This window comes from Nanorana parkeri, unplaced genomic scaffold, assembly GCF_000935625.1.
Source record: "Nanorana parkeri isolate BGI_ZX_2015 unplaced genomic scaffold, ASM93562v1 scaffold1125, whole genome shotgun sequence".
Taxonomy (NCBI): Eukaryota; Metazoa; Chordata; class Amphibia; order Anura; family Dicroglossidae; genus Nanorana; species Nanorana parkeri.
The window spans coordinates 456,396-477,969 of record NW_017307393.1 but is presented as its reverse complement, the minus strand read 5'-3'; the positions used below and the strand labels follow the sequence as shown (position 1 = coordinate 477,969).

The following is a 21,574-nucleotide window of genomic DNA, read 5'->3' as shown; positions in this document are numbered from 1 at the left end:
AGGGATTTCTGAAGTTAATTGGCTGGACCACATCTTATTTTGGGGTTTTATAGCAAAAGGGTGAATACTTATGCACACTAAAAAAACCATTTTAATCCCAGGTTGTAATGCAATTAAACAGGAAAAAACAAGGGGATGAATACTTTTGCAAGGCACTGTAAATCTGGCCACAAAATGATCTCACCTTCCTTCCATGTGCTGTCAGTTTACAGGCACATGCACAAACAATGTGATGCTTGCCATTAGGGCAGAAAGCTTTCTGTCATCTCAGCCTGCAATATCATACACCATGCAGACCACAGGAATAATATCTTCCCTTAATTAAAATGTACAATGATAAATGACTGTTTGCTAAGTTAGTTGAAGGCAAATATTATTTGATGTTAGGAACTTTGACAGTGAAGAACTTCCCACTTGTACATTCACATTCTCTAGTAATACATGCTTTGCCAATATAATGACCTGGAAATAAGATGATCCAACATGCACCTGCTCATTCCATGGATGTGTCTCTCACCATCTGCAGTCCCATGGACAAGTAGAAACCGCTGACTCTGTAACCTCTGGACATCATTTAATACAGAGGCCACCTAGGGAGATCAACACATGTAAAAATGGAAGCACATATACAAATGATAGGGATGAGCCATATACTGCAAGCATCCCAACCCAAAAGAAATAATTTCAGGGCGGTGCCCCTCTCATTTGAGAGAGCACCTCCCTGAAATGATGGCAGATAGCAGAGGAGCTAATGCTTCCCTTGCTATCTGCTGTTTTTCTTGTATTTCACAGCTCCTGCCGTCAGAGTGATAATACAAAAAACAACAGACAGTATGGGAATGAATAGCTAGATTGCTATTGGCTATTTCAATTTGCAATAGCAGGCAGGCTATTGCACGTGCAGAGGAGGACTTGATGGAGAACCAGCAGCAGAGGGCGAGTGCAATAGCCAGCCTGCTATTGCAAATTAAAATAGCCAATAGCAATCTAGCTATATTTCTCCATGCTGCCTTTTTTTATTTTAATTTTTACTCTGACGTCAGTCGGCGGCCCCCATATTAAAAACAAAAACAAACAAACAGCAGAGAAAGGTTTAGGACTCATTCACACTGCCGCGCATATATGCGCATATTTGCGCGTACGTACGTATTGTACCATATGCAACATATGCAAATAAATGGCTCCATACACACAGCCGCGTATGGAGCCGTATATTTGCGCAGCGTATATATGCGCAAAACCAGAATGGAACAGAGATGCGTCCGGGCAGCGTATCTTTGCATATTTACGCGCAGATACGCGTGTTTACGCGCATATACGTGCGTACAACGCATTCAAATTCCATTACGAGTGACGCATTCTGGGATTGCATATAGTACACGCATATACGCTCGTATATACGCGCATATACGCTCGTATATACGCGCATAGACGCGTATATACGCAATATACAATTTTGCTTGCGTTGTGTTTGAATGAGGCCTTACTCTAGATAGATATAGCAGAGTAAACCTTTCCGGGATAAAATGTTTCTCTCCCGGGCGTCCGGGAGACGATATATTATAACGGGAGATGCCTGGAACATCTGGGAGAGTTGAGATGTCTGATACTGACTTGTACTGACTGACATTTGTACACAAATGTATAAAGGTTTTGATAAAAAATTTAATACAGTATGCACTTATGACAATAGTGTCACACAGCAATATGGATGCCGAATCCCCCTGAATAGGGGCGAATGGCAGCAAGTGAGCTGCCGGAGCTTCAGCTCAGCTGATCCAGAAGTCTATGCTCGGCTGACCGAAGGCAGCCGATGTACGGCTGAGCCGGAGTGAATAGCCAAACGTCGTTCAGCTCACCTCACTTTGGCTCGGTTGTTCACTAGGCTGCCTTCGGCAGCTAAGTAAATAAAAATAACCCTATATATATTTTCTGAATGCAGACACCCTGTATAATAAGATGGTTGCAATTGCAGTTTACATTTTTTATATCACACAATATTCGCACTACTGCTTATCAAACCCATATTTTCATTGAAAAATTCAGTGAGGTTGCATGAGTTAAATAAATGCTAAGCATATCAAGCTTAAAAATGTGTGTGCCCATAAAACTGCAAAAAACCTCTACAGCTCATACATTTAGAGTTAACAGCACATGATGGCCCTAGAATGAAGTCACTCCAGCAATACTTAAAATGTGTGGCACAACTGTTGTTTTCATATGCAGGTGCACACATTTATGATCATATATGTCGGGGCAGGGGGGGCTTTAAAAATATTTTTTGGGGTTTATTTTATGAAATCTTAATTTCTGTAATTTATTTTACTTTATGGCGATCACAAGGGGACTGACAAGCCATGTGATAGCATAATGCAAGTTATAGGGTCTCTTTGATGTGGCATCAGGGGTCTATTTTACCCCTAATGACCCTTCTGCACAGATTGTTCTTTGGAAAATGTTTACCATATAAAACCATCTTGTGGGTAAATATATTTTTGCTGATGTTGTATACCCCATGCAGAATTTTCATATGCTTGTAACCTTGGGGAAAAAAATCACGTAGTGAGAAACACTGAGAAAATACCAATCACAACATTAGTACTCCAGTTCTCAGGAAACATACCATGTAGGATGATCCTTCTTGTGATGGCAACCCCAGGTAACGTTCAGTAAGCACTGCAGCTGTATTACAATGAAAATAGTTTTCTTAAGTAGGGTTAAGATGTATGGTAGAAATTCCTGAAAACAAGTGACTCACACAAACTCCACTGGACTTAAAATGGATTGGTTGTGATTTTACTCAAAAAAAAGGTTATTCTGCTGTGAGACTAACCTTGGACATATTTATTTTTACCTGAGCTACGGATGCAGACCAATTCATATAGTTAGGGGGAGAGTGGGAAGTTTTGACCAAGGCAACAAACAGAACCATCTGGCCTATGATATTTGTACACATTTTATTTTTTTAATGATAACATTTCTTTATAAACAATGTTTAAAAAAAATAAAATCATTTAGGGGTTGATTTACTAAAGGCTGTTCACTTTGCAATGCTAATTTTCTCTAAGCTTAGTGAATGAAGTGACAATTCCCTTTGCAAAGAATACCCAATTCTATGCAAGGAAAATAAATAAAAACAGCATTTAGCTTGCACATGATTGGAAGTAGGTCAGCTTGGGATGCAAGATACTGTTTTTTTGGTATTGAGTAAGAGTACTAAAATTTTTTTTCCTGGTACTCGCTGATACTGAATACCGATACCGGCATCCCGGGTTACCGTGGGTCCAGCTTATCAGGAAGCCGGACGGTGGGTCATGACGTGCCACCTGGCTTCCTGATTGGTCAAGAACCCAGGCTGCCTAGCAACAAGTGAAGCCGGCTTCCTAGCCAATCGGTAAGCCAGGAGGCAGGTCATGACTTGCCGCCCGGCTTCCTGATTGGTCAGAAAGCCAGGCTGCCTGGCAACAAGGGAAGCCGGCTTCCTAGCCAATCAGGAGGCTGGAAGTCGGGTCATGATATGCAGCCCGGCTTCCTGATTGGCCAGAAAGCCAGCCCCATGCTCCCTCTGACCGGAAGTTCCTGTATCGGTTTAAGTATTGGAGCATTTGTGCGAGTATGAGTACTCGCCCAAATACTCTGTATTGGTATCGGTATACCAGTATTGGTATCAGTGCATCCCTAAAGTCAGCAGAGCTTTGCCTCATTCACTAAGTTAAAGGAAAATTGTCCTGTGCAAAGTGAAAATTACTTTGTACTTTGTGAACAAGCTATTTCCGTTTAGTTTATTAACCCCTAAGTATCAAGAAGGGAGTGAAGAGGAGACATGCAGGCTGAGAACAAGACAGCAGGATATCAAATTAGAGGGGCAAGTGTCAATGCACTTCACAATGGGCAGATTAAAACGAGGGGAAAATAAATGAACATAAAATTTGAACCAGTTACATACCTTTTATTTTATGGAGACTAAAAGATCATTCTGATCTTTTACTACACTACAGGGAACAATTAAAAATGTGTCTTCCAAAACAAATAACCACTCCTCAATACAATTTCAGTAATGTGGTTGTTTACCATTGAAATTCTTTTTTCCATTAAAAAGGAAAATTCTCAATAAAAATAATCAAATTACCATGGTATAAAGCTATGCATGGAACTTTTCTTCATAGTTGTGTGCTTCTTTATGGTGTCATACTCACAGTGTAGCTGGAAAGAGGTGATAGGAGCAATAACTGCACCACATACAAACAGATCTTCAGAAGAGGACAACAGTTTCAGAGCCAAGAAGCCACCGTAAGCCTAAAAGACAATGTTTATGTCTTAGACAAACTCTGAGCATAAGACAAATAAAGAAAATAAAGACATCATTTTTCATCTCTCCAGCTATTATATTGACAGAAACCCTTATTCTTTTCCAGGAGTGCCCAGCTATATTTTCATAAAGAGGAAGGCATTGCTGTGTGGGAACAATCAGAATTGTCCCTATGTGGGTTTTGGGAAATAAACTTCTGGGGATGGCGAACCCTCTTGTTTTGAATTGTATTGTAACTGGTCTCTCTCCCTTTATATTGTAAAGTGATGTGCAAACTGTAATAATAATAATATTAATATTGATTTTATTATGCTTATAAAGGATTCTGAGCTATCTTTTAATAAGTCCAGTGAGGAATTAACATGCTTCATTTTATTCACAGGCACAAAGGTTATAAAATTAAAAGAGTCTTAGTTGGCAAGAACAAAACAAAATAAGCATTTAGCTGGCATGTTTCAATAGCTGTTTGTAAAATGAAAGGAAGAGTGTGACTGTTTTTTGTGGGCAACATAACCACTCGAGTTTCTTTGTGGGCAACATAACCACTTGAGTTTCTTATTTTTTTAAAAACTAGGGAAAAGTCTAAAAGGTGGCCAGACACCTGCCGATTATCGCACGATAATAGCGGGAAATCTTGCAATCGTACGATAATCGGCAGGTGTATGGAAGACGTGCGACCATTTGTCTTACGAGCACGTTGGAAAACCAGCCGAAAATCTGAAGATTTTCGGCGGATTTGTGGCGTGCTCGTAAGACAAATGCCGCACGGGCCGGGGTGCGCAAGCGCACACTGCCTGCTCAGCATTGCAGTCATCGGAAGCCCTCCCCTCAACGGGGCGGGCTTGCGATGATCGCAAGTACGATATGCCTGTCCAAGATGGGCAGATCATACAAGCTTTTAATTACCTTACAGCCATCGCAAGACGAAATTTGTGTGATGGTTGTAAAGTGTATGGCCAGCTTTAAGGTAAAATATAAAAGTTCTATCCATCCTGACAAAATAAAACCATATATACACTATATACTGTATATCTGCCCTCTTGTATCATGTAATGATCATGATTATTTTTTGATGAACAAATAAAGAAGAAGAGTGCTGCAAAACCTGATCATTTTTGGTTACTATACCATTTAAACATGGTTATAATAGTAAATATACATGCAGCAATAATACTTGTTAGGGAAGTCAAGGTAAGACCTAAATCGTCATGTACACTGTATCTTATAAGCAGTATACAGCCTCATATGTTTATACAGTACAAAGTGCAACAATTCAATAAATAATTCTAAAAATGTAAAGATTTAAATTTTAAATCTAAACATTTAAATTCAAAGATTTAAATTGATACACTCCATAACATAGATAATGTATTGCTAATTTTTGTACTAACTCATAAAAATACACTATTGTAACAAAATAATTACATGCATAAATGATATAGAAAATACCAAATTGATAAATGTACCATTCAAAAAAGTGCAGCACAAAAGGGATGAGAGATTGGAGGGGGACACTGCTGTGTAAAGAGCTCACCGCATAAAGGGGATATTGAAAATGTACTACAGACATAAGATGATTTTGGGTCGATCTGGTAATAACATTTAGGTTATCCTGCTATAAGCTTATGTGACTCACATTGAACATATCTTGAAAAATTCATAAGCATGAATAAGCAGGAGTTACACTCAGTTAAAAACACACAATCAAATGGAATCAGAGACCTGAGTATACTGCATGCAAATCTCAAATTTTCTAGTGAAGGTCAAGATCGGCCCCACCCCCCGGGCACGATATTTAAAGGAATCTTTAATTTTTATTGTTTCAATTTAATTGATGTTAAAATCACTGCTCCTTTAAAAATGGTATTTAAAAAAAAATGTTCATTGATTCATGTCCCCAGGGCAGTACCCGAATCCCCATACCCTCTCTATGGCCATCAAATTGCATATAAGCCTTCAAAATGGGGTCAATTGATTTTCAAATTTCTAGCCATAGACTTGCATTGGGTTTGAGTACGAATTCAAACTTTTCACATGTTCTAAAGTTCGAATTCAAACAGAACAGAGAGGTGTTCGGCCCATCACTAATCTTCACCTAATTCACTAGGCTAAGTGAAAAAAGTGAGCAGCCTATTTGCCTTTAGTGATTCAACCCATATATGCTCATTAAAGTATACTATGAGCAAGTAAGTATTTGGCATTTTGCACAGAAAAGTAAGGACAGACCAAAGAGGGATCACTTTGACACAGCTGGCCAGCTTAAACATGTCATGGTATAATATGTGTAATATGTAAAGGTGTAAACCAGTGTGCAGAGGGTTATTATGTTATAACACACCAGAAAACACAGAATGGGACCTTTAAAGTGGAAGTAAATTCAGTCAGCGCTGGAGGATTGGAGCGGGGAGGGGGGAATCCAGCCCCTCCCCCTGTCACGGCTCTCTGCCGTGACAGGGGGAGGGGCTGGATTCCCCTCCCCTGTCACCCGGTATGTGTTCCCTCACCTCCCGATCTACTGAGCCGACCTGTGACAGTCTCATTGTCACAGGTCGGCTTAGAACTATGAGGTGAGTGAAAAGCACTCACCTCATAGTTCTCCTTTAAATATTTTTTGTTTTTGCCCTTATGTGCACATTAGGGCACACTTACCTTAAAAGTGTGTCCTTGTCTAGTGCTGTTGGATACATTTTTGATCCTCAGTGCTGTCCCCCGCCGTCATGTCTGCCACTGGCACTTCCAGGTTCTTGGAAGTCCTCTTCGGCCATTTGATGGCCACTGATGATGTAACTCCTGCTCAAGAACACACTCTTGCTGCTCAGTGGCCGCCTTGGCCATCCACTGGTAAGAGATCTGACTGTTAACCTCCATGCTGCTCTCTCTACTCCTGTTTACATCTCCTCACTGTGCATCCCGACTAACAGCACTGCAGGGGCACTTTTTCAAACTAAACAGATCTGAAAGACTAAATTACCAGCAGAAAAAACAGTTTATGTAAAGGGGAAGGAGAGCTATGTGACTTTTCACCTCCTCCTCTAAAAGGTTTTTGTTGATAAGGAGATCTCCAATGCAGAATACAAAAAAAAAAACAAACAGAAGAAAGAGAGGAACGGTGGGGGAGGCAAAGGAATTCTGAGGTGACCAAAATGTGAGCATCTGTGGGGTCAGTTTGGATAGTACTTACATAAGTGAAAGTATATTTATGTGATTTAATTGGAGTGAATTAAAGCACTGGCACATGCTTCTGGGCCTGCTCATCACTGGGGACACAGTATGCCCACTATCCTACACTACACATTCCTCTCCTGACTCGCCCCTGCAAATCAAATCGTGGCCGGGTCGACCTGACCTGACTCGATGGCATTTCAGGACGGCCGCGACCAGGCAGCTGTGGCCCTCTAGAAAAAACATGGTACCTTCATGAATCTATAACTAGCATGCAATTTATCGACTGCATTAATATGCTCACACTTGGAGACTCATATACATAGAGTTAGGACCACACCTTGCAGAGGTGCCTTGGCGCGGCGGTGTGGCTTCTACATATGTTTGGCCAAAAGTTTGTGCAACTAAAACCTCTGATTTTAACGCATACTGTTGTCAGGGCTATTTGTTTGGTTGCAGGCTAGCTGGCAGGTTGAGGCTGGGGATTTTCTGTGTTTTTGTATAGCTGTGGCCCTCTATTCAGGCATATCAGAGGGCCCTCTGATATGCCTGAGCAGAGAGCTGCATCTGCTGTGGCCTCAGTTGCCAGTTTAACTGATTGCCTGGAGCCTGCACTGACCACCTGGAGCCCGCTTTGACCACCTGGAGCCTGCACTGACCGCCTGGAGCCCACACTGACCGCCTGGAGCCCACACTGACCACCTGGAGCCCACACTGACTGCCTGAAGCCCACAATAACCACCTGGAGTCCACACTGACCACCTGAGAGCCTGCACTGACCATCTGAGAGCATGCACTGATCGCCTTAGAGCCTGAACAGCCTTCTGAGAGCCTGCACAGCCCCCCTAAACCCCGTACAGCTCTCCTGAGACCCTGAAGACATCAGGCTGCTAACACGAAGCAACACAGAGTATGTAGCTTCATATTATTCTGCATTGCTGTATAAAGTATTGCTGGGATTTGTAGTCCTCTATAGCTGATGGTATTATTCTGCAGTGCTTTACAATGTATTGCTGGGATTCGTAGTCCTCTATAGCTGATGGTGTTAGTCTGCAGTGCTTTACAATGTATTGATGGGATTTGTAGTCCTCTATAGTTGGTGTTATTCTGCATTGATCTATAATGCACTACTGGGATATGTAGTCCTCTAAAGTTAGTGGTATTATTCTGCATTGCTGTATAATTTATTGCTGGGATTTGTAGTCCTCTATAGTTGGTGGTATTCTGTATTTCTGTGTAATGTATTAATGGGATTTGTATTCCTCCAAAGCCAGTGCCATTCTGCATTGCCGTATAATGTATTGCTAAGATTTGTAGTCCCTCTACAGCTTGGAGTCAGTGGCAGATCTACCAGGGTCATAGCTGCAACCAGGCCCTGGCGCTCCACAAATGACTCCAAGCTGTAGAGAGACTACAAATCACAGCCCGGACAGGAGGAAGAGGGCCCCAGTGACCGTCACCATTTCCATAAAAAGTCCCACGATAATCCTCAGCACCAGGCCCCTGATGCTCTTAATCCGGCCCTGCCTGCACATACTACCTGCCATCATAACATCAACACTCTGCTTCTGCACATACTGCCTGCCATTATACCCTCAGCACTTCTCTTCTGCACATACTGCCTGCTCTCGAATTCCAGTTGCTACCCTTTTTCTTGTAAGTAGTGCAGATCAAACCAATATTTTGTTATAATGCCAAGACAAAAGGAACAGGATTGTTTATCTTCTCTCTATAAATCTGTAAATAATTTAATTAAGTAGTCCAGACAAGGCCAATTGAGAAAAAAAGATCTGTTTTATCTTCAGCTGGAGAAAGCAATCAATAGATATTGATCTAACAACAGCATAGTCTCACCACTCTAAAATTATTATTTACAAAATACAAGCGTTGCTTTGGACAAATGTTTTATTATTTCAACAGAAGGCTGCAAGCCCTGATTCACACAGTCTTAAGTTTATACTGTATATGCTAATCTGTCAATCATTATATACAACAATGCCTTAGGAAAGCTTCAAATATACTGTGATTTTCACCATAAATTTGTCCTTTATTTAGTATGTTGAGGACTAGATTTTTTTTAATGTGTTTTTTTAATCAGGTAATTATGAAACATTTTATATTAATATTTTCCATTCTTCTTCTCAGGCAAGTAAGCAGCACTTTAGGCTCCTTTTCACATTTTTCATGCTAGAGTTTTGCTGTCAAGCCCCCGTTTACAGAAATCAGTAGCTCAAGCTGAAACTTACATATTTCAGTGACTGAGTTATCAACAGTAACCTATCCCTGATGAACTGAGTCAGCTTTCAAATTTAAAAACCTTGTCACCAAAATTAAATAGTCCAAAAAGTAACTGTAAAAAACCTACGGTATTAAAATAACCCTGCGGCACCTGTCTGGAAGTGTTTAATACAGATGTTAATTTTAACTCTGGTTGCAAATTCACACAAGATGTTAACAGGCTACAGCTCCAATGGAAGCTAAAAGCATGCTGAAACCCGCTAACAGCTTTCTTAAAGGTACATCCAGCACTCCCACTGCAGTAAAAGTATAGTGTTTTTGTATATATTTTCTTTATTATGCTGAGGACTAAAAAATAATAAACAGTGAAAAATATTTTCCTGTCAGCTCCATGTCAGCACACACATGGGTTAATCCCTCCCTCCTCCCGCCAATCAGGATCGTAACTCATAAATTTCGCAAAACCACCCAGCCTGCCATTCCTCTGTTTTCCTCCTACAGTTCAGGAACATGGACAGTGTGCTTACCTGGCGGGGATAAAGTCCTTGCACCCACCTTGTTTCTCCTGTCCTAGGTGAAGTTCCTGCAAACCTATCTAATATGAGGCACAGTGGGAGCTCCGCTGACAGTATTCGGGGCAGTGCCGACTTGCGCATTTTCACTGTGGGACCGGGCTGAAGTTGGGGGACGTATTGTGGCATGGCCCCGGGCGCTGGGAGTTGAAATGCATGTCCCGCATGCCAGGCTTATCTTTTCCACGGCTTGAAGAGCTGTTGGTTGGTGGCGCATGTTTGCTACGGCTTCGGTGACAGGAGTTGCAATGCTAGCTCTACGTTCCATATCTCTCTTCCGCTGTGGTGGTTCTAGTGCACATGCACGGCCAGTGGGGGAGATCCGACGGCTAAAGATGGAACGCACGCTGTGCATTCCAACTAGTGTATGTCACTTCCGCCGCATTGAACCCGAATATTAGATTCCCGGCAATAGGAAGCCTCTGGGGGCCGGTCCTTTTCACAGATAGCTATTTAAATCACCTGTTCTCTTGTTTTGTGCTGGCTGTTTAGAACTCTGCAGAATCGCAGTGCAGTTTTGGCTTTGTCATCCCTGCAGGAGCCAAAAAAGGTACCAAGGTGTCCAGTAGGCTCATAGGTTCCCAGGTAGTGAAAGTGATAGCATTGGCCTACAAAGCCAAAGGCTTGCCATTTCCAGAAAGAGTGTCAGCTCATTCCATGAGGAGCATTTCAACATCCTGGGCTGCAGGAAGTCAAGTATCCTTAGAGACTGTATGTAAAGCAGCCACTTGGTCTTCTCTGCATACGTTTGTGACCCATTATTGTGTGGATCCAGCTACCCTAACTACAGTTGACTTTGGCCATAAGGCTATTTTCTGTGCTACTGGGTGTGACTAAATTAGCTCAAGCATCCCCCCCCCCCTGTTGTGGCTAGTTTTTTCCCATGTGTGTGCTGACATGGAGCTTACAGGAAAACCGGAAAATTGTATTTCATACTAACCACAATTTCCCTTTCCTGTCTAGCTCCATGGCATCACAATGCCCACCTGAGAAGTTATCTAGTTATGGAACAGCAGGCCGGGTGATTTTGCCAAACTTGTGAGTTACGATCCTGATTGATGGGAGGAGGGAGGGATTAAACAATGTGTATGCTGCCTGTTGGAAATACAACATCCTATGCTGATATGTACTGATTGTAATTATATCTTTTGAGCACTAGATGGCGCTGTAGTGCCATGTTAGTCTATGCTAGCTTTCTATATGCATGCTTATATCTGTGGTAACCAGGAAGTTCTATCTGTACATATGTTTTTCTTCTCTACTATGCTGTGTTCCTGTATATATACATGTAATGTCCTGTTAAGCAATGTAAAATTTAATTCAGCATTCCTCAAGATCTCAGTGCTTCATCTAAACACATAACCAACACTGCCATGGAGTTTTTTTGATCTCTCTTTAGTCCACTAAATATGAAATAGTGCATATGAAATCTCAGTTACTAAGGATGCACCGATGCCATTACCATTACTTTTGGTATCTGAATACCATATTCAGAAGTACCAAAAGTATCTGGATATGGATACCATTACTTTTGGTACCTGAATACCATATTCAGAAGTAGCAAAAGTATCTGAATATGGAATTCCGAGATGGATATAGTCAGCAAAGGACCCTTGAACAAGTTTTGCCCAGCCCACTCCCCCATTAATTTACTTTCAAATACACACACTGTTTATAAATAAATAATGGGAAGGGAAGAATGCAAACATCACTTTATTTCCAGCCTAAATGGCAGCATGAGGGAACAGCGAGCATTCTGCAAGTTTCATTGCAGGTCAGGCAGGAAAAGAAGTAGGTGCTTACTACCCAACACCACCTGGATATTACAAACTATACATGTAATTTTTTTTAATTCTGAATGCATGTTCGTACGAATTCCGTTAAATTCGGACATTCGGATGCATCCGAATTTCTGAAATCGAACAAATCCAAACGTTCATTCAACAAAAATTTGGATCCGTCTGAATTTTATTCATAATTAAACTAAATTGGACATGTGACAGTGCTCTGGCCAATCAGATGTTTACGTGATGTCCGAATAATTAACTGAATTGAATTTCGGATCCGAAATCTGAAAAACTAAAAAAATTAAATCCGAAAAGAAACACATTTTTTGCGGGGTTACATGTCTATTAAAAACTGAGACAACATTTAGGACATCTTGAAAAAATGCCTCCAGTTTCTAACCTGCCCTAGAAGTGAGTCATAAACTGGTCAAAGTGATCACAAAAGAGGGTCCCAGCACCTGCCTGACCCACATCTTATGTATATGGTCCCCTGAATTCCAGAGAGCCCTTGTGCAGCTGCACAGTCTGCACAAATGTTGTGTCTGCCCTTGATGGAATTTATAAAGTGCACACAAAAGACACCTCTAGTAGGACCAGCCCACAAAGAGCTCACTGCTTCTTTTTTACTGACTATAACAGCCAATCTTAACCATACAGATAGTAAAACATACTACCAAAAACACAATTGCTCCATTAACACTTATGCTCAGATTGTACAAGTAGTTGTCCTAATACCCAATGGGAGGTGCCATGTCATATAGTAGTAATGGCATAAAAAAAAACAAATCGCTAGTCTTATAAGCATGACTGGTCTTGGGTGTCTGCTTGTACCCATAGTTATTACGGTGACTGATTAGGGCAACTGAATGCAGGCAGAGTGGGTAAACATTAGACATGTTACCCCCACCAAAAATTTGTTTAGTTTCATTTCGGATTGATTCGGATTTCTATTTTTTTGAGTTTTGGATTTTGGATTGATACAAATTTCTTGTTTGGGATCTATTTGGATCTTTTCAGATGGGGTTCTTTAATTTAAAATTAACTGAATTATTTTTTGTGGGTTTTAAAAAAAATCAATTTAGTTCTGCACTGGTCATCTTTGTCTGTACTGTTTATTTTAGTATGTACTAGTCATCTAAATCCATACTGGTCATTTTAGTCCGTACTGGTCATTTTAGTCCGTACTGGTCATTTTAGTCTGTACTGGTCAGCTTAGTCTGTACCAGTTTTAATTCGGAGAACAATCAGAATGAAAATTCGGATTTGATTGAATTCGGATACGTTTGAATTCTTAAATTTGGATGCATCAGAATTTCTGAATTTTACGAAATTCATTCTAATTTCCATTTGGAACAAAATGAAATTTACATGTCTTGTAAATTTCATCTCACTGAAACATAACTTTCATTAAAGTCAGGGATTCACATACTGTATAGCAGTCATGAATAAAAGGTACATCCAGAAGTAGGATAATCTAAAAAATGCTTTGCAATATCTCAAAAATTTATCTGAAGTTCATCAGCAGCTGACATATGTATGACAGATGCTAATAATGGATTCTCATCTGGTATGATAAATAGGAGTTTTATTTTCTGGAAGTGGACTATAAATTGTAACTCCTCTAGTGTAGAATATTGCACAGGTAATCAAGGCAACTCTCCATGCAGCTCTGAGCTGCTTCCTTTATTCTTCCCAGGAGAGTAGTTTTCCTACATTCTACTGATGATCTAAACCCAAATTTGTGATGAAGTAAATCCACATATAATATATGCAACCTCATTCTACACTTCATCTCCTCCAGATCTCCAAAGCTGAATTTACAATAAGCTACAGCAACCTAGCTCCTAAAAATCTTGTTTTCTCGCTAAGTTTAAAAGATGCATATCTCCTTCCTTCCAGGACTCTATGAATAATATTCTAACATGATTTTATGACTCTACAAAGAGTGTTTGCCTACAATAAAATAATTTCTTATGCATCAGCAACTGAAAAGAACCAGATAGGCAGTCTTTAGTGTAAATGTTCAAATATTTGTAAATGAAAACCAGCAAAAAGAGATTCTTAACAGGACTATATTATTTCCCTTGTTACCCGGTTCAGAGGAAGCTAATCAAATCAGCTGGATGTGGCTATCATTTCCCCCCAAAACTACTGATTCTCAACAGTCATGTCATTTTAGTGGAAGCCAAACAGGTTGTTTGGAAATACTATGCTTCCTTGGATCAGACTATGGCCACTTTCACGGGAGTTCAGTCCACACAATTGCAGTGTGCTTCTCTCTCCAGGGAAACACACAGCTGGCATGCAGACTGTACACATGTCCAACTTGTTGGCTGTGTTGATGGGGATAGAAGGTTTACAACAAGAAGCTGCTGTTTATAACTGCATTGGAGGCCTTCTCTCAAAAAGGAATAAAGCAACATAAAAAAGAGTTTCATCTAAAACTGATAAAGGAGAACAGAGTTCAGTTTGTCAATACACTCATTAGGTCCATACTACGGGATCAGATGGGAGCCTCCCAGGGTGAAGGGGCAGCATCTCCATGGTGGTTCAGTGCTACTTAAAACATCTACTATGAATAACCTACACAGACCTCAGATGCCATGTGACCCTGATGCAAGTAAAAGAAAGCACTTTGAGGCCCATTTACACCACAGTTCATGCGATGACACTGCATAAGTTGTTCTAGGCATATCTGAATACTAGCCTACAGTAACTGTTTTCTGTACAGCAACTTAAATCAGAAAGCTCTAAAAAAAGTCCTTACCTTTCCATATACTCCTATGCGTGTTTTGTCCACAAATGGAAATTGTTTCAAATGTCTGAAAAAGGCATACAGAATTCTGAGTCATTCACACATAAATGGAGCACAACATATATAAAAACTCTTTGGCTCTGGATAAAACATACACTAGGTCATTGTAACAGGTATGAAAAATAGAAAAGGTACACTTACTGCACCAGAGGCAGGTGATCTTTAATCTCAGCCGAACCCAGCTTTCGGTCAGCTCCATGCAGCATATTCAGACCTTGATTTTTAGACCCCCGGCCATCAATCTTTACTACAATTATCTGGAAACAACTTACAAGCACTGATTCCCACCCAAGAGAGAATATCTCTGTGACCTGCTGAGAGCCTGGTGCTTCTGGCCTGTATGGTGATAAAACATAGCTCATTTTTCGAATGTCTCATTCAGTAAATGATACAGTATCTTCATAGCACAAAAAGAACCATCCAACAGCTGTGCCTATTTCATTGCTAGCATTTTCTCAATTTTGTGTACAGTTAGTTCTTTCTTTAAATAATAGATGTTTTTCTCTCTTTTACTGAAAAATGTTATTGTAAACATCCTGGTTTTCCTGCCCATCTGTCTCAATTGCCATTTAGTTGAAATATGCAGAAAAATAGGATAGTTTCTCTAACTGTAGCATGAAGGGTGTTATAAGGAAACTTGCATCTACCACAAGAACCAACTTAGCTGGGAAGAAAAGCTATAAAGCACCAGATCCCACTACTTATTTGAAGACTTCATGCAGCTCTTCGGAAATACACTGTACAATTTAGCAGCTTTCAGCAGCTTTTGATTCCAACACACACACACCTTGTGTGCCTGGTTCTCTCAGACTTTCCAAACCTTCCAGCCTCCCAGGCTGTTCCTTGTGTACCTCCAGCACACACCACACCTGGCTTCGCCCTCTTGTGCCTGCAGACCACACCACACCACACCAACTCCCCCATTGAGCTCTGGTCTGGCCTCTTAATGAGACTGCTCTAACCTGACCACAGGCAACACCTGACCTCAGGACTGGAGATTTTATCCCACCCAGAACACTTAGAAATCTCCAGCATTCCAGATCCCAGCTACAATCCGTATTTAGCCCCCCCTTCACTTTTCGCCCGGGGCCCGCGCCCCTGCTGCCCCCCCGGTTGTTACGCCACTGGTCCTGGGTGTCTGTGTCACCAGCATACTCCGTGCCATTGCTCCGCACTGCCACACCGTCTAAATCTACAGGTGTGACTCTTATTTAAGCATAAAAAATCAGAAAGATCATTCCAAGCCTAACTTCCAGAAACTCATTGGTGGCATTGGTTTCTGGAAGTTAAGCATAGTGTACATTAATCTGAATCCATATCTTTGCCTAAAACTGATACCATATGAAATGGAAAAATTATCTAGAAATACAGGCTTACTTACAGCCAGAGAACTACGGGGTACTCAGAATCCTGGTAGCCTGATGGAAGAGTCAGACGGAGGGATAGGTCTGGCAAATAGAATAAATATTGTTCAGTAATGAGAATATAAACTGTGTTTAAATTATTTTGCATTCTGGGCTTGATATGAGTGACATTCACAAAATGAATGTGTTATTTGAATTTAAATATTTCTGACATTCTCTAACTGTTCCTTACACTGAGAATTACATTTTCCCAATACATTAGATAACCAACAAAGCTCTGAGGTCCTGTGCCTCTCTACCTCCGGCTTCCATCACTTCCCCATGCTGTCTGCATACAAACTGCATAGAACTGTTCTACGGTTAAGCAGTAACGAAATGCTTCAGAAGGAAAGCATGTGTTGAGTGTCTCTGTTGACAGAATTAAGTTTTTGTACAACAAAAGAAGCCACCCTCCAGAAGGAAGGGTGATAGACAAATAAAGTACATTTTTGTTAATAGTTAGGGTACTTGAAGGCATTTTGGTGGTTTAGTGTCACTTGGTTCAGTGTCACTTTAAGGTTTAAATTGCCTTATGTCAGCAGCCATGGGCATGTACCATAAACTACTGTGAATGATATCTCTGCTGAGGTAGTATACTTGCAGAGGGATTTAATAAACATGTACAAGGTGTTGGTGCAGTAAGTAACTGGTTCCAGCTTGTAAATTCCAGTAAAGGCAAGATGGCTGACTGATTTCCAAGAGCACTGACCATATTTAACAGGTAAAATGTATCTGCACACTTCATCTTTGATATTTTCATTATATGTAATACTTAACATTAGAGTCAAACTTACCATAACCATCGATTTGAATAGTTCTGTACATTGTCTCTGGCATGTCTTTTGTGCTGAGATACATTTTCAAGGCTTGGTTGTCCTCAATGAATAGGAAGTCTGCAAGGTTAAAATTTCTCTGAACATGCCTTGGGCTTATGTAACATTGTAAACATTTTTTTACATAAGCCCAATACAATATGGCTTTAATATAGAATAGTAATCATGTATACAATTTTTGTGATTATTCTGCTGGGGGGAATTATAAGGACATAATACAAAGTAATCCACTCCAGACTGGGTAAAGACTAAGACCTAAGACCTATGAGGTACTAGGTTGAGGTAGAGAATCAGAGGAACAATAGGTTTTCTACACCACCCATTTAAATGTCTCCAAAATTAGCAGCCAGCCAATAAGTTTGGCATCTTGTTCTATACATGGGTATATGGGAATGTTTAAAGTCAGCCTGTGGTGGCAATACAAATATCACTGTAATCAAACCAAGAGCTGTATACTAGGCATGTAGTAAAGCCTAACTGTACATTTATTCAATGGAAAAGACTTTGAAAATGCTGTTGCAGCTTCCCCTAATTTCTGTTGTATGTGGAGAGAAGACATGCCCCTCTCTTACCTCCTATAGGTGACAACCACTCACCAAACCAGAGTATTGCAGTAGAGAATTTAGGCTTTTAGGCTATAATCTGTACCTGTAAGGTATCCAAATTAGAATAAAGGACGAAACCTTACGAATACAGATTACAGAACGCTTTGATAGTTCATAAAAGGTGGAGACAGGTTCTCAATGTTGACTAAGATAACATTTTTGGGGGGATCTTCACTTTACACACAAGCATTCCAAATAGTTTGAATTTTGAATGTTTCCCACTTTTCTGGTTTTCTTGAGACTCTTGATGAGAATTACTATATAAAATCAAAGTTAGAGCACACACGTGTGTGTGTGTATATGTGTGTGTGTGTGTGTATATATTCACATTAGAATCCTTCCTTTCACATCAGTAGCCCTCCTTCACATTAGAAGCTCCCTCCTTTTATATCAAAGTACCCCTCTTTTCATAGCCCCCCTTTATATCAGAGCCCCTCTTTTATATTGGAACTTCTACTTTCACATAAGAGTCCTACCATCAGGAAATGATAAGGCACCCCTGGGGAAGCCAGTAGGCACCACTGTGTGCCATGGCACCCTGGTTGAGAAAGGCTGACTAAGAAGATAGACATGCTTCTAAAGAAGTGCTAGCTATCCCTGGCCTCAATACATTCATAGTCACCCTCAGGGAACTAGCATGTAGCCTGAAAAGTCATAGAAAGTCAGACTTCCCAATCTGCATACTTATTTCAGATCTGTGAAGTGCTGAAGCCTTCACATCTAGCATCTAGACAAATAGCATTTTCAAATGCTCATTAATGGCAGCCTATGTACAGGTTTCCTTTAAATCACCCACAGCAAAATAGCCAAACCAGAAACATTCTGCCATTTAGTTTAGATTCTAAATCACCTATATTGATCTAGATTTTGAAATTCTCCTACCAATACTCTTGCTATTCACCTTTTAGTAAAAAGACCTGATATTTTGAAAATAGTTTGGAGAAATAATTTCTGTAGCATAAGAATGTATAAGTGGGTGGGGCTTGTGGGTAGGTGGGGCATATATATAGGCTGATCACAAGGGGGCCCCAAAATCATGTATGGCCTGGGGGCCCCATGTGTTGTCAGTCCGCCCCTGTTTCCACTTTTGCAGTCAAATTGGGCCAACACCTGTTTTATATTTGTAACATGTTCCTATTCACTTAGCATAACTTTCATAAATATTAAAAAATTATTACTAGCTGTTTTTCTGAAAACTCCAAAAACTGAAGATTTTTCATTATCTGTAATGTCAATGAGAAAGCTTGGGTTGGATGGGGTGATAATTTACCAAAATTAACCTTGCCTGTTTAGCTCAGTGATGTCTGACAAAGATCAGCCGCCTTCTGCAGCCTCTTCCCTTGTTCCCAAAGTTACAATGTTGTAGTCTAATCCCTAGAGGAAAGGAGACTGAGGAAATGCTTAACCTGTCTAAAGCCGACTGATGATATCATCTCAGCCTGTGCAAAGTCACCGTACTGAAACTCAAGGACAGCTTAAAAGATGAAAATGTACATAAATGTTTATTTTGACATGTCAGGAACATATTCATGCAAACTGGTAAAGTTACTGCAAGGTCCCTTTTTATGAAGTATGTTCAGTGTTCTTGAAATTATGGCCAAATACCCATTTGAGTTTATCTGTAAGCCAGCAGTCAGAAATGATAGACAGTAGTCTTTTCCAGTCCATGAAGCTCTTCAATAGCCATTATTAGATATAAAAGTGCTGGCAGCATACACAATAGAAGATGGAAGATAATAGTACAATATTATATTTTGGACTGATGAATGGATATTATGGATATTGTTATACTTTGGATTTATGGACCGATGTTGTGGATATTGTTATACTTTGGAGTTATGGACCAATGTTATAGATATTGTTATACTTTGGACTTATGGGCTGATATTATGGCTGTTGTTACATTTTAGACTGTTGTACTGATGTTATGGATGTTATATTTAGGACTGAAGGACCGGGGTAATGGATATTGTTATACTTTTGGCTTATGCACCGATGTTATGGATGTTGTTATATTTTAGACTGTTGGACCGATGTTATGGATGCTGTTATGTTTTGGACTATTGGACCGATGTTATGAATGTTATATTTGGGACTGATGGATTGATGTTATGGATGTTGTTATATTTTAAACTGTTGGACTGATGTTATGGATGTTATATTTGGGACTGAAGGACCGGGGGATTGGATATTGTTATACTTTGGACTTATGGACCGATGTTATGGATGTTGTTATATTTTAGACTGTTGGACCGATGTTATGGATGTTGTTATATTTTAGACTATTGGACTGATGTTATGGATGTTATATTTGGGACTGATGGATTGATGTTATGGATGTTGTTATATTTTGGACTGTTGGAGTGATGTTATGGATATTCTTATATTTAGGACTGATGTTATGCATAGTGTTATATGTTGGATTGATGGATCAATGTTATGGATAATGCTATATATTGGACTGATGGACCGATGTTATGGATAATGTTATATATTGGACTGATTGACCGATGTTATGGATAGTGTTATATTTTAGATTGACGGACCGATGTTATGGATATTGTTATATTTTGGATTGATGGACTGATGATATGGATATTGTTATATTTTAGATTGACGGACCGATGTTATGGATATTGTTATATTTTGGATTGATGGATTGATGGACTGATGGTATGGATATTGTTATATTTTGCATTGATGGACTGATGATATGGATATTGTTATATTTTGTATTGATGCACCGATGTTAGGGATATTGTTATATTTTGGATTGATGGACTGAATTTATGGTTATTGTTATACTGTATTTTGGATTGATGGACCGATGTTATGGATATTGTTATATTTTGGATTGATGGACCGATAATATGGATATTGTTATATTTTGGACTGATGTTTTATGGCTTTATACTTTTTGTGCTGTATGTTATGCATCATCATCAGAGAAAAGTGAGTTTCTGTTATCCTTTTTTTCATTCAGCATTGCCACCATCTCACACACATTCTTTTTTTTAAATCCGGTACAGAATACCGTGTTATTGATCTTGGTAACAGAGGGTGAAGGTTCAAGTAAAAGCTCCATCTTATTTCTTTACTTTGGATTGCTGCTAAGGCCACATGTCTGTACAGTCACAAAGACACATACATATTCTTGGGTAAGTTCATTCAGAGGTCACTTAACTGACTAGTATGTTTCAGATAGTGAACTGAAGCACCAGAGGAGAACACCATAAATACAGACATAAAACTGCTTTCCATAAGGATACTACTAAAATATGAATGCAAGACCTCAGTTCCGGAGTGCATCAGGATAAAGTACACCTGTCATGGGAGAAATAAGTGTGCTGTCATTGCTAGCCACCTGCTGAGAATGCCAATTGCCTGGCTGTGTCTGGAGTCAATACTTCTAAGACACAGGCCTGGTACTTGAGCGTCAGAAAGTGTCTGATTTCCATTTCTCTATACTCGTTAATGTTACTGGTTAAGAAAGCCTTGAACATGGAGTATCAACATGACAGCCAGGAAGTATTCTCAAGAAAAGATGGCTATCTAACCACTGTGCCATTATATAGATTATTCTCTGTATGTATATGTTCATATTATTTTATCATATAAAGAAAATACCACTCACCCTTAGGATTGTTAATTGGATGTACAGAAATGTGAGGAATTCCTGGACCTGTAAAATATCAAATACAGAAGGGGAGGTATTTACCAGGCTAAATAAACTGGCAATTATACTTAAAGGATATATACAGTACAGTATATACAATACAGATTTTGTACTTTGTACACATTTAATTTAAAACAAAATTTAAAAAAAGCATTTCTTCTTGGACATATATAT

The 21,574-nt window shown here is 39.8% G+C and overlaps 1 protein-coding gene and 1 long non-coding RNA gene across 2 annotated transcripts in view; both read right to left on the bottom strand.

Moving 5' to 3' along the window:
• Positions 1-573: 573 nt before the first annotated feature.
• On the bottom strand, positions 574-4,255 carry LOC108796497. The gene is made up of 3 exons (XR_001941807.1): positions 4,197-4,255; positions 2,624-2,682; positions 574-590 (listed from the first exon to the last, which is right to left on the bottom strand). It is a non-coding gene; the product is annotated as an uncharacterized LOC108796497 (long non-coding RNA).
• Positions 4,256-15,020: 10,765 nt separating this feature from the next.
• Positions 15,021-21,574, bottom strand: part of LOC108796490 (inactive dipeptidyl peptidase 10-like) — a 37,586-nt gene continuing 31,032 nt past the window's right edge. Inside the window, exons 12-15 of the mRNA XM_018567977.1 lie at positions 21,359-21,406; positions 17,081-17,179; positions 16,265-16,331; positions 15,021-15,219 (exon numbers count right to left, since the gene is read on the bottom strand). Coding sequence (XP_018423479.1) covers positions 15,021-15,219; positions 16,265-16,331; positions 17,081-17,179; positions 21,359-21,406 — 413 coding nt within the window. The remainder of the gene's footprint in view (positions 15,220-16,264; positions 16,332-17,080; positions 17,180-21,358; positions 21,407-21,574) is intronic.